This window comes from Furipterus horrens, unplaced genomic scaffold (genome assembly GCF_987537825.1).
Source record: "Furipterus horrens unplaced genomic scaffold, mFurHor1.1.pri manual_scaffold_10, whole genome shotgun sequence".
NCBI lineage: Eukaryota > Metazoa > Chordata > Mammalia > Chiroptera > Furipteridae > Furipterus > Furipterus horrens.
This window is the reverse complement of record NW_028327180.1, coordinates 11,705,412-11,729,721: the sequence shown is the minus strand read 5'-3', so window position 1 is coordinate 11,729,721 and position 24,310 is coordinate 11,705,412. Positions and strand designations below refer to the sequence as shown.

The 24,310-nt window shown below is 41.6% G+C and overlaps 1 protein-coding gene and 1 long non-coding RNA gene across 5 annotated transcripts in view; one reads left to right on the top strand and one right to left on the bottom strand.

Moving 5' to 3' along the window:
- SCOC (short coiled-coil protein) overlaps nucleotides 1–24,310 on the bottom strand; it is a 30,187-nt gene that overhangs the window by 4,917 nt on the left and 960 nt on the right. For 2 of the 4 annotated variants that reach the window (XM_090288923.1, XM_090288924.1), the window contains exon 1: nucleotides 203–386. The exons of 1 other annotated variant lie outside the window; for it this stretch is intronic. In XM_090288923.1, coding sequence (XP_090145049.1) covers nucleotides 203–371 — 169 coding nt within the window. In that variant the 5' untranslated portion in view covers nucleotides 372–386. Of the gene's footprint in view, nucleotides 1–202; nucleotides 387–24,310 lie in introns of those variants that run through there. One more of the 4 variants, XM_090288926.1, reaches the window with a different exon arrangement.
- On the top strand, nucleotides 283–9,043 carry LOC149999240 (uncharacterized). The gene is made up of 3 exons (XR_016513396.1): nucleotides 283–629; nucleotides 6,948–6,990; nucleotides 8,915–9,043. It is a non-coding gene; the product is annotated as an uncharacterized LOC149999240 (long non-coding RNA).

The window sequence follows — 24,310 nt, the reverse complement described above, 5'->3', positions numbered from 1 at the left end:
GAATAAAAAGAAGACGAGAAAAAGAAGCTGCCCAGGGCTTCTGCACAGAGCCAGGTTTCACCCGACCACCGGACGCCCAGGCCCGAGGCCGCTCCTCCCGGGGGGCTGGGGCGCGCCCCGCCCCCTGGGGCCCTCGGAGGTGCCGAGGCCGCAACTCCAGTATCCCGGGGCCAGGCCCTCCGCTGCCCCAGAGTGGCCTCACCTGCCGTTTGAGGCGCCGAGAGGGGCAGGCACCTGGAGGATGCCTCAGGCCAGGACTCTCGCAGCAATTGACACCGGCAGCTCCTCCCCCTCCGCCCACAGAGCGTGCGCAGAGCCGGGAGACCCACCCCGCTCTGCCAATCGCCACTCAAGAAGGCACGCATGCGCATTAGCTGCCCGGCGCCCAGATCGTCCACTCTCCAAGCTCCGGAAGCCACCTTTTGCCAAAACAAAAGGACATTGGCATCCAATCAGGATCGAGGTAATTGTGGGTGGGTCCCGGAGGAGCAACAGCCAATGACAGCACAGAAGATAAATTAAGCGTGAGAAAGCCCATTCATGTGTAGCGTGTCTTCGGTCTCAGCGGGAGCCTGAAAATTGGGGTCAGAAATACAGTATGGAAAATTCTGACAGCTGTCAGGAAGGAGGTTGGTACTAAGAAACGCGGGGGAAGAGAAAAATTCAAATGAAAGAAAGGGGCATTTGTGGACGAAACAGATAAAACCAACGCAATTCCGTGGTTCCTTCATTCTTACAGCAGACTTTGCCCTATTTTTTTATTTCCCAAGTCGGAAAGCTCCTAAGTGTACCTCTAGTAGATTGGCCCTCTCCGCAGCCTCTCGAAATACGTAGTGCACCTGGCCATTTAATTATATTATAGAGTTGAGAAAATACCTTAATAGTACTTTGGTATACAGCGCTTTCTCCCACTATATTCCATGTTGAACCTCGAAACAACCCGTAGGAAGAAACTGAAGCTTAGGAGTAAATAAATGTCTTGCTTAAGGTTATACATACAGTGTCAAATGCTATGTGCGAGGTTTGGGGATGTAATGTAATCTGGCTTGATACCATTCATAGACAGGTAGACCTTGACATAAAGTGTGCCCTCTTTGTTTTCAATATTTCTTGAGTACAAGGTAATTAACATTCTCTTGAGTTAGAGAGGTGAGTCTTATGTCTATTTCTTGTCTTTTTACTTCTGGTACAGGTTGCTGATGTGTGGCCTTAATCCTTTTAGGGACTATATTAAAAATGTATATTAAAAAGTGTACCTTTCAGTAGGGCTAAGTATATTCACCCTGCTCTTCAACTAATCAACAGAATTTTCTGCATTTTGCAAAACAAACTCTGTACCCATTAAACGACTCTCCATTTAGCTCCCCACCAGCACTTGGCAACCACCATTAATTCTTTCTATAAATATGACTATTTTAGTTACTTCATGTAAGTGGAATCATACAGTGTTTGTGTTTTTGTGGCTCACTTATTTTACTTAGCATAATATCCTCAGGTTTCATCCATGTTCCCGCATGTGTCAGAATTTCCTTCCTTTTTAACCTGAATAACGTTCCATTGTATGTATATACTTTGTTTATCCATTCATTTGTCAGTACACGTTTGGGTTGCTTCCAACTTTAACTGTTACGACTGCTGCTATGAACACGGTGTGCGCAATTATCTTTGAGAGCCTGCCTTCAATTCCTTTGGGTATCTATCCAGAAGTATAATTACCGGACCATGCGGTAATTATTTTAAAAGTAACTTTTTAAAATGAGCTATTAACACAAGCATAGACAAAAAGGAAATTAGGAGAGTACGTGTACTGTAAGTTGGTATACAATAAAGGTGTCTGATAAGGAATACATGTTGGTAAAGTTGTGAGAAAAACCTGTTCATTACTGTTGGGAGTGTAAATAGTACAATAACTTTGTGAATTGGCTTTTAAATTTTTTTATTGATTGATTTTTTTTTTAGAGAGAGGAAGGGGGTGAGAGAGAGAGAAACACTGATTTGCTGTTCCACTCATTTATGCACTCATTGGTTGACTCTTGAATGTGCCTGACCAGGGATCAAACCTGCAACCTTGGTGCATAACCAACTCAAGCTATCTAGGCAGGATGTGTTAATTGGCTTTGGAAAGGAAAAATGATGCTGGTTTGGTTAAATTGGCTATTCATATAAAAATATGAAATCAAATCCACATCTCACACACAAATAAAACTAAATTCCAAATGAAATAAATGTAAACGGTGAAAAGCAAAACTGAACTCTTAGAAAACAGATGTCTTTATGACAATGCCATAGGAAAAATTTGTTAAACCAGCCAAAACAGCACCATTCATTAGAGAAAAATATTTAAAATTTTTATTATTTTACAAATAGAAGAGTTTAAAGGTTTAATACCCAAAGAGAAGACATTTTTAATCAAGTTAAAGACAACAGTCTGGGAGACTATAGTAAAGTTCTAAAAATATTAAGAATTCTGACAATTCCAGATACAATTATTCAAATAACATAAATAAGCAACTGAAAGAAGGCTAAAACTGAATGGCCTGAAAGATTTTTATTAATGTCTACCTTTATGAACAATCATGGAAATTCATATCAAAACAAGATAAAAGGGTCAGTTCGTTAAGAAGATGTAAAATCCTAATAGTGCTGTAAAATAGCACTGAAGCAAAAACTGATAGAACTGAACTGTGCGTAAATAGAACTGTAGTTGGAGAGTTCATCACGCCTTTCTCTGTAATTTGGGAACAAGTACTGTATACAGTAAATCAGGAAGGATACAGAACCCAAGTCCCAAACTGGGCTGTACTTTAGAATCACCTGGGAACCTTTTAATAGTTTCAAAGAACAAGCTACATCTCAATAGAGCAAAAACCAATCATATTGGAAAACTATAAAATAAAAAAATCAATGAAACCAAAAAGTGGTTCTTTTAAATGAACAATAAAATTAAAAGCTCTGTGTAGACTCATCTTTAATAAAGAGAGAGAGAGAGAGAGAGAGAGAGAGACAACATCATAAATTACAGGTAGCAAGAATGAAAAAGGGGACATCACTATTGATCCTATAGACATTAAAAGACTAATGAGGGAATATTATGAACAACCTTATGCCAATAAATTTGATCATTTAGATGAAATGGACAAATCCCTTGAAAGAAAAAAAAATTCAAAAGTTTACTCAACAAGAATAGATGATATGAATAGCTCTATATCTATAAAATGTCATTACTAGGTTAACCTTCCCACAGAGAATACTCCAGATCCCAATAAATTCACTGGTAAGTTATTTTAAATATTTTGAGAAATTATATGAGTTCTACACAAACTCTTCCAGAAAATAAAATAGGAAAGAACACTTTCAACTCATTTTATATGAATAGCATTACATTAACACAAAAACTAGACAAAGACATTAAAAGAAATAAAATTGAACTTAGATACATAAATCCTTAACAAATTATTAGGATACAATATAAGAGAACAGTTGCCCCTAGACAGAAAGCCGAGACAATTGCGGTTCTGGCCCCATGAGCTTCACTTCTCTCAGTGCTTATGGTCTAAAATTGACTAAAATTCATATAAAAAAACAATCTAAAATAGCCAAAACAATTTTGTAAAAGAACCACAAAGTTAGAGGGCTTACAGTACCTTATTTCAAGTCTTATTAAAACGCTGTCACAATAAAATAAATGGAGTATTCGATATAAAGATAGACACACTGATAAATGAAACAATAGAATCTAGGTATAAACCCACACATAATATGATTAATTTATTTTCACAATGGTACCAAGGTAATTCCATGAGAAAGGTTTGATTTTTTTTTTTCAACAAATGGTGCTGGAACTACTGGATATCAGTATGGGGAAAAAATGAACTTCAACACCTCCTTTACAGCACATATTAAAATGTTAATTCAAAATGGATCATAGACTAAACATAAATGCTAGAACTATAAATTTTCTAGAAGACAGAGAAGATAATCTTTGTTCCCTTAGGGTTGACAAAATTTGACAAAGACCCCCCCCAAACAATAACTATAACAAAAAAATGATTACTTAAACTTTATAAAAATTAAAAATTTCTGCTCTTTGAAAGAAACCATTGAGAAAATGAAAAGATAATCTATAGACTGGGATAATCTGTACACCATTTAATGAAGGACTTAGAATAAAGCTATCTAAGAATATGGACCACACCTTCTTTATCCAATCCTCTATCAAAGGACACTTTGGTTGTCTCCTTGCCTTGGCTACCTTGAATAATGCTGCAATGAACACGGTCTGCATATATCTTTGCAAATTAATGGATTTGAGTTTTTCAGGTAAATCCCCAGAAGAGGGGATGCAGGGTCATACAGTAACTCTATTTATTTTTTGAGGAAACACCATACTGTTTTCAATAGCGGCTGTACCGCCCTGCATTTCCACCAGCCACGAATGAGGGTTCCTTTTCTCCACAGCCTCTCCAACACTTGTTGTTACCTATCTTGTTGGTAATAGCCATTCTGATAGGTGTGTGGTGGTACTTCATTATAGTTTTTATTTGCATCTCCCGAATAGCTAGTGAAGTTGAACATCTTCTCATATATCTGTTGACCATATGTATGTGTTCTTGGGAGTGGTGTCTGTTCAGGTCTTTTGTCCATTTTTAATTGGGTTTTTTGGAGTTGAGTTGTATGAGTTCCTTATATATTTTGGACATTAGCCCCTTGCCCATGCTCTTGTTTGCAAATATCTCCCATTCAGTTGATAAAACTGATGTTTTTAAATGAGAAGAAGACTATCCAGGATTTCCTTAGGGTTTAAATATGCTATGCTTCTTAGATATGTTATTTTAGTCAGTCCTCAAACAACCCAATGATCTAGATATTATCAACTCCACTTTACAGATAAGGAAATCAAGGTTCAAAGAGTGTTTTTTCTAATATCATATAGCGAGTGATAGGCTGAATTCAAACTGATCTTCTTTATTTGTCAAATGAGTATCATAATACCTACTATTATTAATTGTTATTAGGATTGTTAAAATTAAGTTAAAATAAAACACTGCAAAGATGTCCACATTGAAATGATTTTGAAATCACAGCCCAAAGAAGGTGGGTTGGAACTTGCAGCCTCAACCTATTTTTGTTTACTGAAACAAAAATACAGTAACAACATTCTTCACAGGACTGAAACAAGACCGTGGGGCCTACAGTGTCACAGTCAAAATATCCAGGATCCAATCCACAGTTATTCGGTTTATGATGACAAAAATACAGTAACAACATTCTTCACAGGACTGAAACAAGACCGTGGGGCCTACAGTGTCACAGTCAAAATATCCAGGATCCAATCCACAGTTATTCGGTTTATGATGACAAAAATACAGTAACAACATTCTTCACAGGACTGAAACAAGACCGTGGGGCCTACAGTGTCACAGTCAAAATATCCAGGATCCAATCCACAGTTATTCGATTTATGATGAATTATGACAATCTCAATTTACATGAAAAGAACAGTCAATAGATATCAACACTAAGATGGCAAAAATGTTGAAATTATCTGGAAAAGATTTTAAGCAGCTGTTAAAAATACTTGAACCAGTGATCACAAAAACAAAACAAAACAAAAAACCCTGAAACAAAAGTTATATTTGAAAGTATAAGCAACAAAATAGAAGCTACAAATAAGACTCAAATGGAAATTTTATATCTGAAAAATAAAGTAATTGAAATTAAGAACTGTCTTCAAAGAATCAATGGCAGGATGGAAAGAGGGCAGAGCTGATTTGAGGAGGCCTCAGTAGAAATCATCCAATCTGAGCAGCAGAGAGAAAAATCACTGGGGGAAAAAAACACCCCAAAACCTCAGGAATGAGAAACAACAATAAAGATCTAGCGTTTATGTCATCAGAGTCCAGAAAGGAAAGAGAGCATGGTACTCAAATACAGGGGTGGGCAAAGGTAGGTTTACAGTTGTGAGCACATGGAACAGTTTTATTCTTTTGAGTTAATAAAACTGTTGTAATAACCATGACCTGCATGTCTTTTTCCTTACAAAACCTGTAAACCTACTTTGCCGACTCCTGTATATTTGAAGAAATTATGCCTCTCCAAGTTTGAGAAAATACAGTTTCATAAGGGGAGGGGATGATTTAGAAAATAATGTCGGAAAGGCTCTGGGGGTCGGGCATAATGAAAAAGACTTTGGAGAAACACTGGTCCAGGCACTGAGCACCAGCATCACTGATGTCACCAGGAGAACCCCAGGTGGCATTTACTTTCTGATGGAGAAGAATGCACCACCATCTAGGAAACAGTCTGGTGAAGAAGAAGAAAGAAAGAAAAAAGAAATTGCAACCTGAGCTGGTAAAGCCCCTAAAGTAGAACTTTAACACCCAATACAGAGGGCAGAGATATATGGTAAATCTACCTCCTGGATAAAATTAGCAAAATCTGGTCATGAAACAAGACGAAAACAACAATAAAACCGGTGCCCCTTTCTTTAACAAAAAGAAAGTAATTTGCACCGGTGGGGGCCGGGGCAGGGGGGGTGGGGGGGACTGGAAAGAAACCTGTAGGTAAAAAGACACTTAAAATACATATTTTTAAAAAACAGACAAAAATTCTATGGTTTATGTTGTATGCACCCTTGGACGATTAAAAGAACATTAAATAATAAATAACAAAACCGAGACCTTCCAGATCATTTTGATCTACCAGTCTGACACACTCTCATCATGCACCTGAAAACTTCAAACTTGTCTTAAGTAATTAGAAGGTTTCTAAACACACTATGGATATTTTAAAGTGAAATATGCTAAATGGAGGCATTTTGATAACTTTCAAGTGTAACCAGGTGTGTTCCCTGACACTTTCAGCTCATTAATTTGCTAAATGTGTTTCATCTCACTCCTAAATAAGAACTCACATTTTCCTTTTCTCTTATTTTTTTCCCTTGAAAGGTTATATTGAATTCATTGGAGAATGAAAGCTGTCCTGAATTCGGTGAGTAAAGAGTATATTCTACTTGCGGAAACTTGATTTCGAAACTAGACTTAATAGTATACCATACTGTTATTTGGTGAATTAGGTTGTTCATGTATATTTTTTCCAAAATTGTAATTTTTTGGTCATAACCAATAGTTGACTAATTTGATCAGAGTCTTTTTCATTCATTTGTTCAACAGATAAAAAGAAATTACCAGTGTATTTTTAGAGCTTCTCAAGTGGGGGTTCAGAAGGACCTTAGGGTATCCGTGGACTCAAGCTTTGAACTTTGTGACAAAAAATGAAAATAATTAGGAATGATTATGCAGTCATGACGTTTATTTTTCTCTAGACAAAGCCTTGTCTAATCAGTGTTTCCCAAAGTATCTACCTCTGATTATATAAGAGGAGCTTTTAAAAATAGTTGCAACAGTTACATGTTTTATTGTAATCAAGGAATGTGAATACAACCAGTTTTTAATTTGCAGATGCTATTGCCTAGAACAAAGTCAAGTTCAAAGATGATGTTAATTAAATGGTTAATTTAATGTGGGAAAACTTTGATGTTGGTATGCAAATGGGTGGTTTGGAAAACTCTGATCTACCAAAAATGCAATAAGTATTGGTTTGAAAAAGAGGAAACCTGGCTCCCAATTCTGGCTCCGTTATTATTTGTGCATTCAAGTCTTTGTATATTTTTGCTAGTTAGACAATTTATTTTAGTGTTTTGTTTTGTTTTTTTGTTATGAGCCAGGTAGTGTTGAGTATCCAAATATTTAAAATTGACCATAAGCTGGCAGGCGATGATTCCCTTTTCTATAGAACCTATTTCCTTACGTGAGGGATTGGAATCGAGTTAATTCTGCTTCTCTAATAGTGTATAAAATAACACTGAGAAATTTATCAAATGACAATACCAATGAGTTGTAGTCCATGGTTCCCCATATTTAAGAGTGAACCTTTGATGGTTCACTTGTTTTTGACCATTGTACCCTTAGCAATGTGCCTGCCATAGGTTCTGAACGCTCTCCTGAGCAACTTCTGAGTCACTCATTCCAGTTTTTATGATTTGGGGTGTGATTTTCTAGATATGATTCTACCACGATCTATCATTTCAGCTGGGTACACGTCCCACTAAGTTGTTCTAAAATCGTCTGTATTAAAGTCAAGACTGATCACTGGGCTCTGGGAGCATCCAGGCAGTCCTGGGTGAATAAGACAAACTGGTGATTTGAAGGGCATAGGCATCAGAGTCACAGTGATAACTACTCTTCTGTACAAGAAGGCACATGAGTTGCTAGCAAGGCTTACAATGCTAAGCTGCTAGTGGACTTTCTTACTTTCAGTACACATGCATAATGCTCCTAGTTTTCTGTTTGCCTGGTCACCGTGTACACAAAAAATAACCAACTTGGGAGCGTTTCTCTGTAAGGCTGTGTCAGGATCTGAGAGGTTGCACTACTTACTAGCTAACAAGTTAGCCTGCTAGGATTTCGTGAACGCCGGAAGAGTGTAGATAGGAGATGCCTGGCCAGAATGCTGCTCACCAGTGAGCTTCATGCAGGGTTGCTTCTGTTCCCCATGCTCCCCAAGTCCCACGGTGGAGAGCCAGCTGCCCCAGGTAGGTGCCTATACACGCAGTGGGTTATGGTGCAGGAGAAGAATGCTGAGCTCAGGGAATCCGTTGCTTTTACACCAAGTGGAAGCAAGTTCACTCTTCAGCGTGGGGAGGCATTACCTCATCCTCTGGAACTGCTCTGTGCAGACATGCCCTGAGACATGGCTTAGGTCAAGGCCAGGCAGGGCCCTGTGCCCTTGGCAAGCCAGTGACTCTCGGGGCCCAGGGCGGACTGCCTCTCCCCAAAACCTCCAACCTGAACAGCCTTTGGTTTTGTGACAAATTCCTATCTTTCTTTCTCCCTCCTTACACAATTACCTGAAGGGAAATGCTACAAACTTCTCATAAAGTGTTGGTGCGATGCCTACAAGTCAGAAAAAGAAGAGAACTACACCAGCTGGTGATGGGAGCAGCATCAGAAGTCAATGGTACAACAATAACAGTGTTTTTAAAATAAATTAAGTCATATTCTGTAGCTCTCCTCTTCCCTGTTGTTTTTCACCAGTTTACCAAACTTTGCAATAATCAGAAAGGAGGACAAGCCTGTCAGTGGTTACAGTGAATCATTGGTTGGGTAGCAAGCAGCACTCATCCCTGCAAAAGTAGATCAAGGCGGCCCCAGCTGGAGGCAGAGACTTGGCCAGGCTCTCTTTCTTATTCTCTAATGATGTGGAAAACAAGAGAAAGCCTTGCTCCTAAGCAGTAGGGCTTTTGGCTGTGTCTCACTCAGGAAGGCCTGTGTGTCTGGCCTAAAGGCTGATGACAACTAATTTAATCAGTTCTAGCCCCCTTAAAGCTGTAGAATAGCTCCTCATGCTATGGAAAGAGCCCAGAACTTTTTGCTACTCCAGAGTTTGAAGTAGGTTTTCTTTATGTGCCACAGGAAGCAAATTATAAGAAATTATCATGTTGTCTTCATTTGGGGAGAAAATTGCTGATGGCCTTCATAGAAGTTTCTCCCAAGGAGCTCCCTGTGGATCTGTGTGCCTCAGGACATTAATTTTACTTAGAGTGTTGCTTCTCTCATCCAAGAATTTTATGTTAAAATAAATTTTAATATTTTTTTCTAACACGCATCACTGGCCACAATCCAACTCTGCTTCTGAACATTGTCTTGCAAGTATCTCTATGGTTCAGTTCTGGATTTGATGCAAAAGGTACACAGTCTGCTCTTAACATCGCCTCAGAAAAGTGTCATCAACTTCAAAAGCCACCGGCCCCTGCTGTGCTGCAAGTGACCATCAACAGAAGTGGGAGTTACAGTGCTTGGTCCCAACGTCTGTTGGGAAGAGGACATAAGAAAATCGGAGGGAGAATTGCCCTGCATGGTGGTCTGTAAGCACTGATTGTGTGTGAATAGAGACCGGCTCTCCCTGATTCCTTAGGTTCCTTGGGGCACCACCGATTGGTCTCCATGAATGCAGCCTCATTGCCAAGTACAAGTATGTCCATAAATGTTGACTGAATGAAGGAATGAATGTTCTTCTCGGGGTCCGTCGTTGTTCAATCTCATAAAAAGCAGACGCGTCTGAGTTACTTTAGAGGATGACACTGGACTTCCACAGTGTCTTTTCACTGCAGGACTCACTACTTTCTATCAAATTATCTTACGGCCCCACGTCACGTGCTGTGGAGAAGCCATTTTCCTCACAGTTCCAGACATGGCTCTTCACGCTGAACAGAACATTAGACACACATGGAATATCATCTAGAGTGACAGCTGATATCACCTCATCATCACATCTGTCTGACAACTGTCCAGATATTCAGAATAAACTAAAAGTCACCGTGAATGCCATTTAAGGCACAGATAGGGAGCTGCTCATGACTTGGTCACATTTTATGTCTTCTCTTTGAGATGGTACACTGCTGACCTCTAGTGGCGAAGTTCATTCAAAATAAGATTTCTGTAATAACATGTGGAAGCAAGATAGGAACACTAACATCATTGAGGGCTTTGAGAGGCATGTGAAAATGCCATTGTTAAGATTAGGGACGTCTATCAAAACCTCCCCACGGCTTCTCACTGCTTTAGTGATGCAGGCAAAGAATTGTCCTAGAAAAATAAAATGTAGGAAGTGGCAAATTTAGTTACAGGATGCACAAGGCCCAGAGGGAGGGGAACAGGGGAGATGAGACATAAATTGTAAACGCCAGCCCTCAGCACGGTCTGTCTGACTTGTTTTAATTTCATTTTTACTTTGAAACAGTCTCAACTACCCAAAATCTACAAACATGCCGAGAAGGATTCTTTGTTTTCCTGAATAATTGGAGCGTTAGTTACCAAACCAAAACCCTGACCCCACTGGACACTTCAGCCCATATTTCCTACAAAGAAGGATCTTCTCCTTCACAATCACAATACAGCTGACAAAGTGAGGAGAATGACACCCATACGTTAATATCATCTAATCTTCCAAGTGCACTGTCGTTTCACCGGTTGCCTTGACGATGTCTGTTAGAGCAAAGCTCCCGGTTCAGAACATACATTGTGTTTCCTTGTCGTGTGGTTTTAGCCCCCTTCAGTCCGGAGCAATTCCTTGATCCTTACTTGACTTTCGTGACCTGAATGCTTTCAAAGATTACAGAGTAGGTATTTTTTAATACCAATAAGTCAGCAAAACTATCTCAGAAGCAATGGTTGTGTTCTCATTGCAGACTATCAGTGTCAAGTTTAACTTTGATGCCTCCATTATGGTGCTGTCATACTCTTTTATCTTTTAACCATTAGCAAGTATTGGGGGGAGATATTTTGAGACTATGTAAATATTTCATTTCAATGCTACCTAAAGAAAAAAAGCATACTCCATAAATGAACAACAAAAGAAATACTAGCCTTAGCAGCAGTATGTGCATGTGAAAAGTTAATAAGACTTAGCAGCAATGATTTTAACTGTCCAGTAATATGCAGATCGTAAATGCTTAAACCCACGCCAAACGCTTCCTTTCCATGTCCTCAAAATAACAAAACTAACACTTTTTTTAAAAAGTTATTCAACTCAGATTAGCAAGGTATTGCTTTATCTCCAAACCCTTAAGCCAACCGTACAATAGGAGCAAGAAGGGCAAAGGTCAGGCCATGAGATCAGAATGGAGAGAAAAGAAAGAGGAGACCCCAAGACATCGTCGGTGTGAGAGAGAGAAGGCAGGAGGGAAGGAGTACGGAGTGGGGCGTGGAGGGGAGAAACAGGCCGCCGCGGGCAATCGGCAGACGATCAAAGCAAGGCAATGAGAACGAACACAGAGTATAAATAAGATCTGTGGAGGAAATGAGGGAAAAGAGAGGAAAGGAGAAGGCATGAGGGACAATGAATTAAAGATGCTGCTATGAATCTACCTCTCCTAGAATGTTGAAATGAGGCCAATTGGGCTGACATTTTTCTTTAAAAAATAAAATGTAGGAAGAAGGGTTATGAGAAGCAGTATAATGACATAGCAAGGACGGCTCTGCTGTGTTGTCACGGTATCTGACAAGTACAAGTTAAGATCATCCTCACATGATTTCTGAATTTGAGATCCATATGAAAATACCAGTGTTTGGCTTATAAACATTCATCATCTGTGAACAGCGCTGGGGAGGCCAGCCACGTGGTAAGAGCAGCACGTGGGCATCCACCAGCCTTCCACCCCACAGCCACCGACCGCCCGAGACTTCCCTCGGTGGCTCGGAGCAGACACACTGGAGCTACGGCCTGAACTGAGTGCCTGGTACATGGTAGTCTCTCGTTAAATATTAGTTACATGGTTGAATGAATAAAGGAATATTCCGTTTTTCCTTGTTGGTCATCCTTCCCCATCTGTCTTTTGAAGACTAATTTACAACAGAAGAAATGAAGCCAGTGTGAGGATTTTAATAGTTCAAGGCAGTAGGAGGAGAATCCCTATCGTCGTCGTCGGCAGCCGTCCGTCTCGAGAGACGATGGTGTAGCTTCTTAAGAGTCTATCTGCACCGCCGAGAATGGTTGTGCAGTCCGACTCGGGAGTGACATGGTATCTGTCTCCTCCCGTGTTGAATTGACATCTTGCGATGACGCTGGAGTGTCCTCTCCAGTGAAGCTGAAGCTACAGAGCCTGGGCAGGGTGATATGGAGGGTCTGCTGTTGCCCATGCAGCAGACCCCCCCTCTCTTCGCAGCTGAAGGATCCAAGGGAAAGACGGAGTCAATACAGCTTGGCTTCAGGCGCGCCGCAGGAGTTGCCGGTGTTGACTACAACGTCAAACCGCCTTAGGGACTCCGGCTCCGGATTTTCTGTCGGGGTTTACTCCCTTAGCCTTTCCCCTGAAGAGGTATGCCGCAAGGCAGCGGAGGTTTTTTGGAATCAGAGTTTTCCTTCTCTGATGTGCCCTGACTGGAAGATTGAACCAGCGACACTTAGCTCGCAGGCCGACGCTCAATCTACTGAGCCAAACCAGCCAGGGTAGGAGGAGAATCCCTATACTCCTGATGAAAATACTACACGGAAAGGATTTCAAGGTACTGCGTAGCTCTTCCTCTTCTTCTCTAAGAATATACTGAGGATTATAGCCCACTCAATGAATTAGTAAACCACATGTCTATTCTGAAATAACTAAATAGTTTGATGTGAAATGGAATATTTATAGTCTCAAAATATCTCCCCCTGAAATACTTGCTAATTATTAAAAGAAAAGGAAGTACGACGGCACCATAATCGAGGCATCAAAGTTAACCTCACCGGTGAGCAGATAAATAGAGATTAGGTGCCTCTGAGAGGGTGCGATGAGAAGAACAAAGCATCACTTCTATGATTTTTTTGCCAACATATTTATATTAAGAACCATTAAAAAATAACTACCCTGTAATCTTAGAAAGCATTCAGGTCATGAAAGTCAAGTAAGGATCAAGGAATTGCTCCGGACTGAAGGGGCCTAAAACCACACGGCAAGGAAACACAATGTATGTTCTGAACCGAGAGCTTTGCTCTAACAGACATCGTCAAGGCAACCAGTGAAACGACAGTGCACTTGGAAGATTAGATGATATTAACGTATGGGTGTCATTTTCCTCATTTTGTCAGTTGTATTGTCATTGTGAAAGAGAAGATCCTTCTTTGTAGGAAATATGGGCTGAAGTGTCCAGTGGGGTCAGGGCTTTGGTTTGGTAACTAACTCTCCAATTATTCAGGAAAACAAAGAATCCTTCTCGGCATGTTTGTAAATTTTGGGTAGTTGAGATTGTTTCAAAGTAAAAATGAAATTAAAACAAGTCAGACAGACCGTGCTGAGGGCTAGCATTTACAATTTATGTCTCATCTCCCCTGTTCCCCTCCCTCTGGGCCTTGTGCATCCTGTAACTAAATTTGCCACTTCCTACATTTTATTTTTCTAGGACAATTCTTTGCGTGCATCACTAAAGCTGCGAGAGGCAGTAGGGAGGTTTTGAGAGATGCCCCTAATCTTAATGGTATTTTCACATGCTTCTCAAAAGCCACACTCAATTTAGTATTCATATCTTACTTCCACATGTTAGAAAATTTATGTTAATCTTATTTTTAAGAAAAAAATTATTGTATAAATATAACATGAAAATGTAATAACCTATTACCCCGTCACACTAATAAATACAATTTTCCAAGTTCTCTTCCCATCCTAGTTCCATATACATAAATTACTTTTATGTGGCTGTAATCACATCAGAGAGACAATTTTATATTCTACCTTTCTGGTCTGAACATATTCTAGTGTTGTCAGAGAGCCTCTGGAGTTCTTCTTGCCCTCTGGTTCTATGATTACATTTTTGAAACACTGACCCCATAACATAACTAGGAGACCATATTTCATTATTCAATACATGCAATGTGGGCACCTTCTGCTTCTACCTAGTCAGCACGATCCAGTTAAGCTATCTATCTAGTAATTTCTATCCTGATGCTTTTGTCCAATGGCTTTGAAGTCACTCAGACCTGGGTTGGAATTCCAGCTTTGCTACATACAAATACCTAAATCTGAATCCTAGTTTTCAATCTGAACAACAGGGATAATACTTATCACATGGTATTTCTGAGGACAGAATGAGATAATGAACATGACGTTCTTAGCACTGTGCCTGGTATGTAATAAGTTCTCAATAAATGTTAGTATCATTATTCATCTAAGAGATGCATGACTAGTTAGTAAAATCTGGCTCACTCCAAATATTTAATTTTGTCACTCTCTTAGTTTTGTGATGATATATGGGTTTTTTTTGGGGGGGGGTGGTTTAGGTAGTATCAAGGATCCAAAGAGTGAACTAGGAATTCTAAAGAAACCAATTGATTTTTCTAATCATCATCAGAATTGAGAACATATAGAAAAACTGGAGTGACCGCCGATTAATCATAGTTCTCCAACACCTGCTTTAGTTTTCCTGCCTTCCAAAAAAAAAAAAAGACCAAACCTTTAAAGATGTAAGTCATTAGAACATGAAAGAAATATTACTCACACAGTGTACTTTTAAAAAATGATCAGTGTGCTCTGCATTTACTTTTAAAAAATGATCAGTTAGCTCTGAATTTGCCAAATTCCTTTCACTGTCAAATGATCATATATTTTGGGGAAAGGATAATGTCCCAACTTACAAAATGGATAAATAAAGGAGTTACTGTTTGTGTTAGCAAAAAACATTCTATAAAAATGGTTCTTTAAGAAAGCCCTTGAAATATAGGCCCTCCTTGCACAATCACTGAATAGTCCACAGAAAGGCATTGACTGAGAAATTTAGTGGTTAGAGGCCAACAGTCACTGCCAAGTGTGACTGAGTCTCTCAAATTATCCATCAATTACATCTTATTGGCAGAAATTCTGTTTTCACACTATTTTAAAGCAGAAGGGACAGGAACCCACTATGTAAGTTGAGGAATAGTTAATACCATGAAGCTCAAGCCTTTTAAAATTCTAAAATAAAAAAGGACAAGAAACATCATTGAAAAATTTTTCCTAAATTTTTTTTATAAATGAAGCTTTCAATAGTTACTGTGGCCTTAGAAAAACCCACTAACCTTGCCACTAAGAATGAAAATGAAAGCAAAATATCCTGAGTGAACAAGTAATAATAGTTTTTTGTCTGCTGGGACAAAGGTAGTGAAGAGTCTGAGGGATAAGAAAGGAAAAAGGCAGGCTTTTTCAAACAGCTTTTACTAATGTCACACTCCCAGCAATGAGAGAACTACGCATGCGCACAGCCAAGTACTGTGAGCCAGTCATTAAGCTGACGACAAAAAGTGATGTGTGTGAAAAGAAGCAAGGGGACACTGACTAAATGGGGAAGAAAGCTGGTAAGGGCTGAAAAGAGGTGGCTGTGGGCTGCGTGCATCCCAGGAAGGCTGCTGGAGGGAAGCTCCAGGTCACGCTAACAAGAAGACAGCAAGGGGACAGACACTGTTCTCCCAGATCATTCATGTGGGCTGCCACTGAGTCCCTTCTATTCCAACATTGAGGATTGAAGATGAAAGGAAAGCCGGTCTGTCTGGAATAGCTGTTACAGTAACTCCGGTCCTGGGATTGGAGCGCATGTCATTTCTAATAGGGTTACTCGTAGCTTTGGGGTCACTTAACGTTTTTATTCCTGCGGTTGAGAGGCACAGCTGAAGCTGGTTCCTCCCGCTTTGTCTCATTCTTTTAGAGTTCTCCTCCTTCTTACTTCGTTCGAGGTGGAGCTCAGAGAACCTTTACAGGGGTTCTCAAGGGAACCCCTAGGGCATCCAAGGAAACCAGCCTCTGACCCTCAAATTCTGAACAGGTTGGGTAGATAGAAGGCCTATGAGGGGACATGTGTCCAAAGCTGACCCAGTCTGGCTGGGGCCTTTATAAAATTAGTGTCTCCATGTTGGCCCCCTTCTCAACAGGAAGAAGAACTGGGAGAAGTCAGCATCTCCTTAGCTCGTGCGCGCTGGTAAATAAAATTCACCCCTGATTTCCTGGCTCTCCTCTGGATTTTTCTCTAGAAAAATAAACAAGCGTGTTTATGAAGATCTCATGTACATTTAACACGAAACGTTCGCACTTCTTTTTTTTTTTTTTTTTTTGGATAATCTAACAACAGAGAAAAACACATCGCCAATACAAGGGAACCAATGGTTGGTCTCTCTTGTAAAGGAAAAGCCAAAATATTAATACTTACCCTTTGATACAAAAATTAGAGAACACCCTCCATTACTGAAAGCATTTAGACACTGCCCTAACACTGCATTTCTTCAGCCTGTTTGTTAAAACTGGGTTTTGCATTAAGCTAGATCATTTATATCAGTTAAGTGGATTTCCTCTGATTGAAGGTGTTTCCACAGAAAGAGCACTTGCAATTTCTAGTAACACACCAGGGACCCAAGAGCCGTCCCCCTCTCAGAAGCTACTGAGAAGCAGGGTTAATCTTTTTTCTTACTGAATGTCTTAGGTGAAGTCTCTAAGGCCTTTTGTGGGACCAGGGGAGGTATTCCTAATGCCACTGTCCACACCATCTTCCGCTCACAGGGACAGATATTTCACTCAGCCGGTGCCATTATCTGTACTTATATGGATCCCAAATGTCAATTAAGATTTCCTGAAACTTCCCACCATTGCTGGTGCAATGAATGTACTTCGTTCAATTCCACTAGGGGGGAAAAAAAAAAGTCTACCTTACTTGAAGTGATCTTTTTTGACATCCTGAAGGATGTTTGAATAATCTTTGAAATTAACATTCATAGCCCAGTTCATGGGAGGGCGTACGTTGAGATGGCGTGGCGAGCGCCCCCCTGCTCCTGACCGGCACGTGCGGCAGACCCTGGCCTCATCCTTGTGCCCGCACTGAACGAGGCCTCCGCTCCGGGCGTCATTGGCATGGTCTCCTCCCAAGTGGTCCGGGGTAACCTGGCAAAGCCATTCAGAGCAGCGCGGCAGACCCTGGGGAGCCTGGGGCCGGCTGCAAACACGGGCTCCATTTACTGCCAGAAAAGAAAGGCCGGCTCCCTTTTCAGGGACAGGACGCCTGGAGGGCTCGCGGCGCCTCCCAGCTGGGCAGCGCAAGTCCATTTCCTTCTGGAGCCCGTCTATAATGGCGGGTGAGATGAAAAGGAACACAGACCCGCCATAGCTTTTACGGGCAGTGCTAACTAATGCAGGGCCTCGTGTCTGATCTTCTGCTTGGCCGGCCGAAGGGTGGCAGATGGCCTTCTGAAAGCTTTTCAAAACCAGGCTGCTTTCGGTGGGGCAAGAGGCGGGTATTGTTGTATTTTCCATATAGTGGGAGGAAGCCGCACCAAATAAAAGCGCGCAACAATGGTGCCACTTCTCTGGGAAGCTTATTACAACCTTACAAGGAGGGCTAATTAGCTGAGGCCAAAAGCAGATGCAGAGCCGCGCTGACTATTATTCAGGGGAGGGTTTAGAAGGCAGGGCCAGGGCGGACGCTGAAGCATAAAGAACAGCCCCAGGAAGAACATGGACGGTGAGAGGTGAGGGCCGGGATAAGAGGGAAGAGAGGAGCTGTGTTATTTTCATCAGAAAGGATCCGTGCTCTTGTTTAAAGAGTTTCTGCACATCCACCACCCCCGCCCCCCTTCTTCCCTTCTTCCGCACGCTTTCTTATCAGGAGGACAGCAACAGGCAGAACTGGCTTATAGAGCAGCTTCCATGACAACGGAGGTGAACAAATCTTGGAGCCTTTAAAGAAACTTCTGTGGCAGCTCCTTGACGTGGGCATAGAAGAAACTAAAATGTACTGAATGAACACTTACTGTACGCCAGGCTAGTTCAAGAAGTTTCGTTTAATCTCCGAAACAATACGGAGATATATTCGTAGATTATTTTGCAACTGAGGAAACTCAGGCTTAGGGATGTTAAAAAAAAAACTTGCTCAAAGTCTAACAGATTCAAATTCAGGCATTTCTGACTCCAAAGTTCAAGCCCTTCCTGAGTTAATTGTTCAAATAGCCAGGTCCTGGCACGTGACAGTACGTGCTCAATAAATGTTTTCCAAAAGCAAAAGGAAACTGAACCAGAAGGGGAGATAGGAAAGAAACTCTAAAAGGTAGAAATAATATAAGAGAGCTGATGCTAGGAGTAAATTCTCAGCTAGGCGATGGCCTGCCTAACTGACCCTCACCCCAATATACCCACAAACTCAGGCACAATTGTTTGGAAAGAGATGTGTTGGGTGTCTATTATGTGCTAGGTGCTGGAAGTACAAACATTTTAAAACCCAGTCTCTGTCCTATAGAAGCTCAGTCCGTTGGGTAGGAAACATCAAGGGAGTCTTCCTGGAGGAGGTGATACCTGAGTGAGTTCTCACAGGATGAGCAGGAATTAGCCAGGCAAGAAAAGGGCGAGTAGTGTTAGTCCAAGCAGAAAGAGCAGCATGCACAAAGTCATCACGTGGATTGAACGTTAAGTGTTTCCTACTGAACCCAAACTGTGCAGCCAGAAATGACACTGAGGAGACAGGGTGAGCCAGGAAGAGGGAGGCTTTAAATAAATGCCATGCTAAGTGTCTTGGACTTCGTCCATCAGGGGATGAGAGGCATTGGTTGTTCTCTGCAAGGAGAGGGAGTGATATAGTCAATGTGGGGGGCAGATTTGAAAGGGTAAGGATTGAAATAGGAAGAACAATCAGGAAGTTGATGCTGTGTTTTATGTGGGAGATAATGAGGGCCTTAATCAGGGAAGGGGTGATAGGGTTAGAGAAGGCCAGATTTACTGGAGAAACATTTTCAAGGTCAACAGAAAACAGTGATTAATTGGATAGTGAGAGATGAGAATGGAACAATGACATATGAATTTCTAGCTTAAGTAACTGACTGGATAATGGGACCATTCATTAAAATTATGAATCAAGAGTGGGAGCAGATTTGGGGTAGTGGTGGGGAAGATGAGTTCATTTGACACCTGGAATATATCTAGTTGTCTAGCAGTTTATGAATCAAACTCAGAGGAGAGATAAAGACAAGTGATAAAGATTCAAGAGCAGAAGTCTGAAAATAGTTTTTCTGCAGTCATATCTATCCTGCAGCTGTGTTTTGTTTGGACATATATGATGCTATTTTTAAATTAGAACTGAGCAAAAATCATGGAAAAATCAGCAAGTTTCACCAAAAAGTCTCTGTATTTCTAATATCTCTTAGAAATTGTGCTTATTTGCATTTGCATTTCTTTTATGGCAACAGTCAGCTAGAAATGGGAAGCAGATCTGCCCTCTGAGCAGGGCATGTGCTCTCCAGGGAGCCTCAGTCCCCACCTGGCTGGACCCCGGCGCTGAGTGAGGCTCAGCACTCACTGGTTGCCACTTTATCATATCACGTACTCTGGTGCCTTTCTTGTAGTAGATTTAAGAGGAAAGTAAACTTTTCTTGTTCTCTGCTCTCAATCAAAAGTAAAAAATGAAATCTAATCAAAGATGACTGTGTCTTCCAAAGAAAATGGTGGTGAGAAATGAAAAAAGTTCTCCTATATTTGATATGCGAACACAGCTTATCTTTGTTGAAAGAGTTAAACTTGCTGTGTGATAGAAAAGGTGCAAAGTGACTTTCCACTTGTTTGTATCAGCTTTAATTTATTTATCAATGTTTTCTAGTTTTTGTTTTACAAATCTTTAATATTATTAAAATATCCATATTACCCAAAGCAATCTACAGATTCAGTGCTGTCCCTATCAAAATCCCAATGGCATGTTTTACAGAAAAAATAATTGTAAAACTCATATGAAAGCACTAAAGACTCCAAATAACCAAAACAATTGGGGAGAGGGGCAGGGAGCTAGAAGCATCGCACGTCCTAATTTTAGTGTAATAAAGTTACAACCATAGTAATTAAAAAGGTATGGTACTGGCCTGAAGACAGACATATATACCAATGGAACTGAATAAGAGCCCAGAAAGAAATCCACCCACATATGGTCAACTGATCTTCAGCAAGGGTGACAAGAATCCACAATGGGGCAAGGACAAGCTCTTCAATAAACGTGCAAGAGGATGACACTGAACTCTTATCTTACACCATACACAAAGAGCAATTCAAAATGGATTAAAGACCTAAGTGAAAGGCCAGAAGCTATAAAACTTCTAGAAGAAAATAAAGGAAAAAAGCTTCATGACATTGGTGTTGACAATAATTCATGGATATGACACCAAAAGTACAGGCAACAACAGCAGATACGGACAGTTGAGACGTCATCAAACTAATAAAGGAAACAACCAATGAATGGGAGAATTTGTAAATCATATATCTGATAAGGGGTAATTTCCAAAATACATAAGGAACACCTACAACTCACTAATGAAAGTACTAAAATGGTCACAGGATTTGAACAGAAATTTCATCATGGAAGACGTACCAATAGCCAACAGGTACGTGAAAAGATGCTCAGTGTCACTAATCATCAGGGAAACGCAAATCAGAACCATGAGGTATCACCTCACACCTGCTGGGATGGCCACCAAGGCCACCAAAGAAACAAAGACAGCAAGTGGCGGCGAGGATGTGGAGAAGCTGGAATGCTTTTACGCTGTTGGCGGGAATGTAAAATGATGCAGCCGCTGTGGAAAACAGGCGGAGGTCTCTCAGAAGTTTAAACATAGAAGTCCCGTAGGACCCAGCAATCCTACTTCTGGGTATTTATCCAAAAGAATTGAAACCAAGATCTTAAAGAGATATTAGCACTTTCATGTTCATTGCTGCACCATTCATAACAGCTAAGATGTGGGAAAAACCTAAATGTCCATCAACACATGAATGAGTAAACAAAAATGTGGTATATACACACAGCGGAATATTATGAAGACTTAAAAAAGAAAGAAATCTTGCAGTATGGCACAACATGAACCTTGGGGACGTTTTCCTAAGTGAAATAAGCCAGTCACAGAAGGACAAACTGTACAATTCAACTTAATATGAGGTATGAGGAATCTAAAATAGACTCCTGGAAGCAAAGTTGCAGACGCTGGGGGTAGGGTGGTAGCAGAGGGACAGTGGCTAATCAACAGGTATAAAATTTCAGGCCTGTCAGATGAATAACTTGTAGAGATCTGATGTATACTGTTGTAACTATAGTTAACAATACCGTATCATACACCTAAAAGTCTGTCAAGAGGGTAGATCTCATGTCAAGTGTTCTTACCCCATCAAAATTTTTAAAAAATTTTTTTAACTAAAAAAAAAAAATGCATGATGAAAAACCCAATAAACTGAAAAAAATAATACAGATTTCAATAGTTTATTTTGAAAATTGAATGAAATAAATGAGGCTATACCATTGCCTCTGTCCCACAAACACAATGCCTGGCCCTAAGGGCATTTGGATTTGCGACCTCTGTCCTTAGTCACCAGTGTATAGCATGACTGCGAGTCTGGGACTCTGAGGAGTGGGTGACATCATTCAGAGAGTGTGTCTGGAGAGGGGAGAAAAATGGGCCAAGGGCAGAATCTTAGGGAAACACCTGCAGGAAGGGGTTCCCCAAAGAGTCTGAGAATGGGGAGGCACGGGTTAACGGGGAGCCTGGGCAGTGTGGTAGCACCAAAGCCAGGGAAGCAGAAACTCAGGGAGGAAGGACAGATCGATCCTATTGCCTGTCAGCGTTGCACTGCACGTCTTCACCCAGAAGGGAGGCCAGCCCAGCCACAGCGTAGCCTAGACTAGAGGTCTCCAGGCTACCTTGGTTCACAGCGCCCTGCAGTCTAAGTAATTTTGTCACAGTGCTGCAAAGCCCCGAGAAATAGTAAACAGTTCCATGCTCTTTTGGGCCAAACACCTTAATGTACGTACGTATAGCCTCCAGACTTAGTAACCATTTGAAGAAAATACTAAACTTCAACTGAAAGGAATTTCAATTTTTTAATTTCATTCTTAAAAAACAATTACTTGTTTAGGGGACGCGTGTATGTGCCTCTGGAGCATTTCACAACTTCTCCCATCTTCTCAGATGGACCCCGTCACTACCTGCTCTGCATTGATTTTTACACAGAACTTGCTTTTACCACAGCAACCACAGAAAACCCAGCGCTGAAAGAGTGGTCCCTGAAGGAATGCGCAATGGAGAGCAACTTCTAGCCGTCCGTTCCCACGGGGTCTGATAGAGGTGGGGACGCCCCATGGAGCCCCTTGGGGTTTGCTGCACTTCCCAGGGGCTCCTTGGCACACAGTTTGAGAACCAAGGGGTTAAAGCTGGTCTAGAATCCTATTGCTTATTATCTTGTTTCTAAGGAGATATCTGATCTGAATCCCATACAACCCACCTACACGTGCATTTACAGAGCACAGCTGGTTTGTGACTGGGGTACCTAACTACTCCCCTGCCATCTCTCCTGCCTGCAGAGGAACAGGAAGGAGAACACCCTAAATCAATTAGATTTGAAGGGAAACCAAAGTTAATGCCTGCGGTCCTCTTCCCAAACAAGCCTTTCCTCAGAGTTCGCCTAGATGTTCTCCTTTCTCTTGCTGTGCTCTGAGTAAGAGTCAGTTATATGATGGGGGGAGGGGTTGGGGGTGGGGAGTGGGGACAGGGAGTGGGTGGGTCTGCAGCAGCCACACTGGGGCCCAGCATCAGAGTACTTGAGGCCCGACTGTGCATTCAGAAGTAAACACGAGCTTTCCTTGTATGACAGCCTCCATATCTAGCGGCTTCAAGTACAACACACAGCTAGCCCGCACACGCTAGGCCAGGTCACTGAACCTCTCTGGCCCTCCTTTTCATATACATATAGTAATATATAATATAGAACAAAGAGAAAAGCAATAAATTGGACTAAACATCTTAATAATACAAGCCACACCTTTTTAATGCTTTGCCCTGGCACAGACCCCACAATGTCTATTAAACAAGCTGCCTTTATGTCCAAATAATTCGTTCTCCTGTTTTTGTTTATCGAAGACCAAGAACCTCTTATTAACAAGGGAGGACCGCATCAAATTGATACAATGGTCTCCAAAAGCCAAGCCACGTGGTGGTTCAGTTCACGGTTGTTAGAAGTAAGTGAACAATTTCTCTTCGACATCTCGGAATACTAAAACAGCAGCTGTTCATGCTGGTCCCCCAGGCCACCGCCCGGTACCACGCTGGGCCATCCCCTTCAGGCCCGCTGTGCCCTAAGAGTCTGTGACTCCCCTCACCCAGCTCAAGGAGGAGGCAAGTGCCAGCAGGAGACATGGGGCTGTCCCTGGGCTGCCACCACTGCCGCTGCCAACCTGGGAGAACCGCTTACCCTTCTCAGCTTATTCAGCCTTTCTGCCCACAGCCTCAGACTCAGCAGGCAACTCGGAGGGGTGCCAGCAGTGGACTGGCCACCCGACTTCAAGTCCCCCACCTTCCTGTGCTTTTGTCCGCTGTACCCAGGACTGGAGGAGCAAGTGGTTTGGGAAGGGCCCGTTGCCCAGCCACACCGACGGTCCTCCGTTCAGGCCCAGCCCACGTTACAATCGAGAAGGAGTTCTCGGGGGCACATTTGGATGGAGCAAGCTCCCCATGTGCACTGCGCCCGCCCACAACAACGCAAGGCTCCCCTAGGGGCTGCTCGCTCATCCTGCCTCCCAGAAGCTAAGGGACAGGTTTCTCTTGGTCTTTGTTTCCTTCCTTTGCTGCCTTCTGCAACCCGATCATTTTCTAAAACGCCCTTGTGGGAATACGCAAAGGCCAAGGCATCCCATTGCTCCAAAAGCCCTGGAACCTTGTTTCCATCCTTCCCTCATAAAGCTGAAAATGCCCCGCTTTGATTTCCAAAGCTCCCAGCATGCTTCTGCGGTGCCAGGAGGGGAGACTTAGC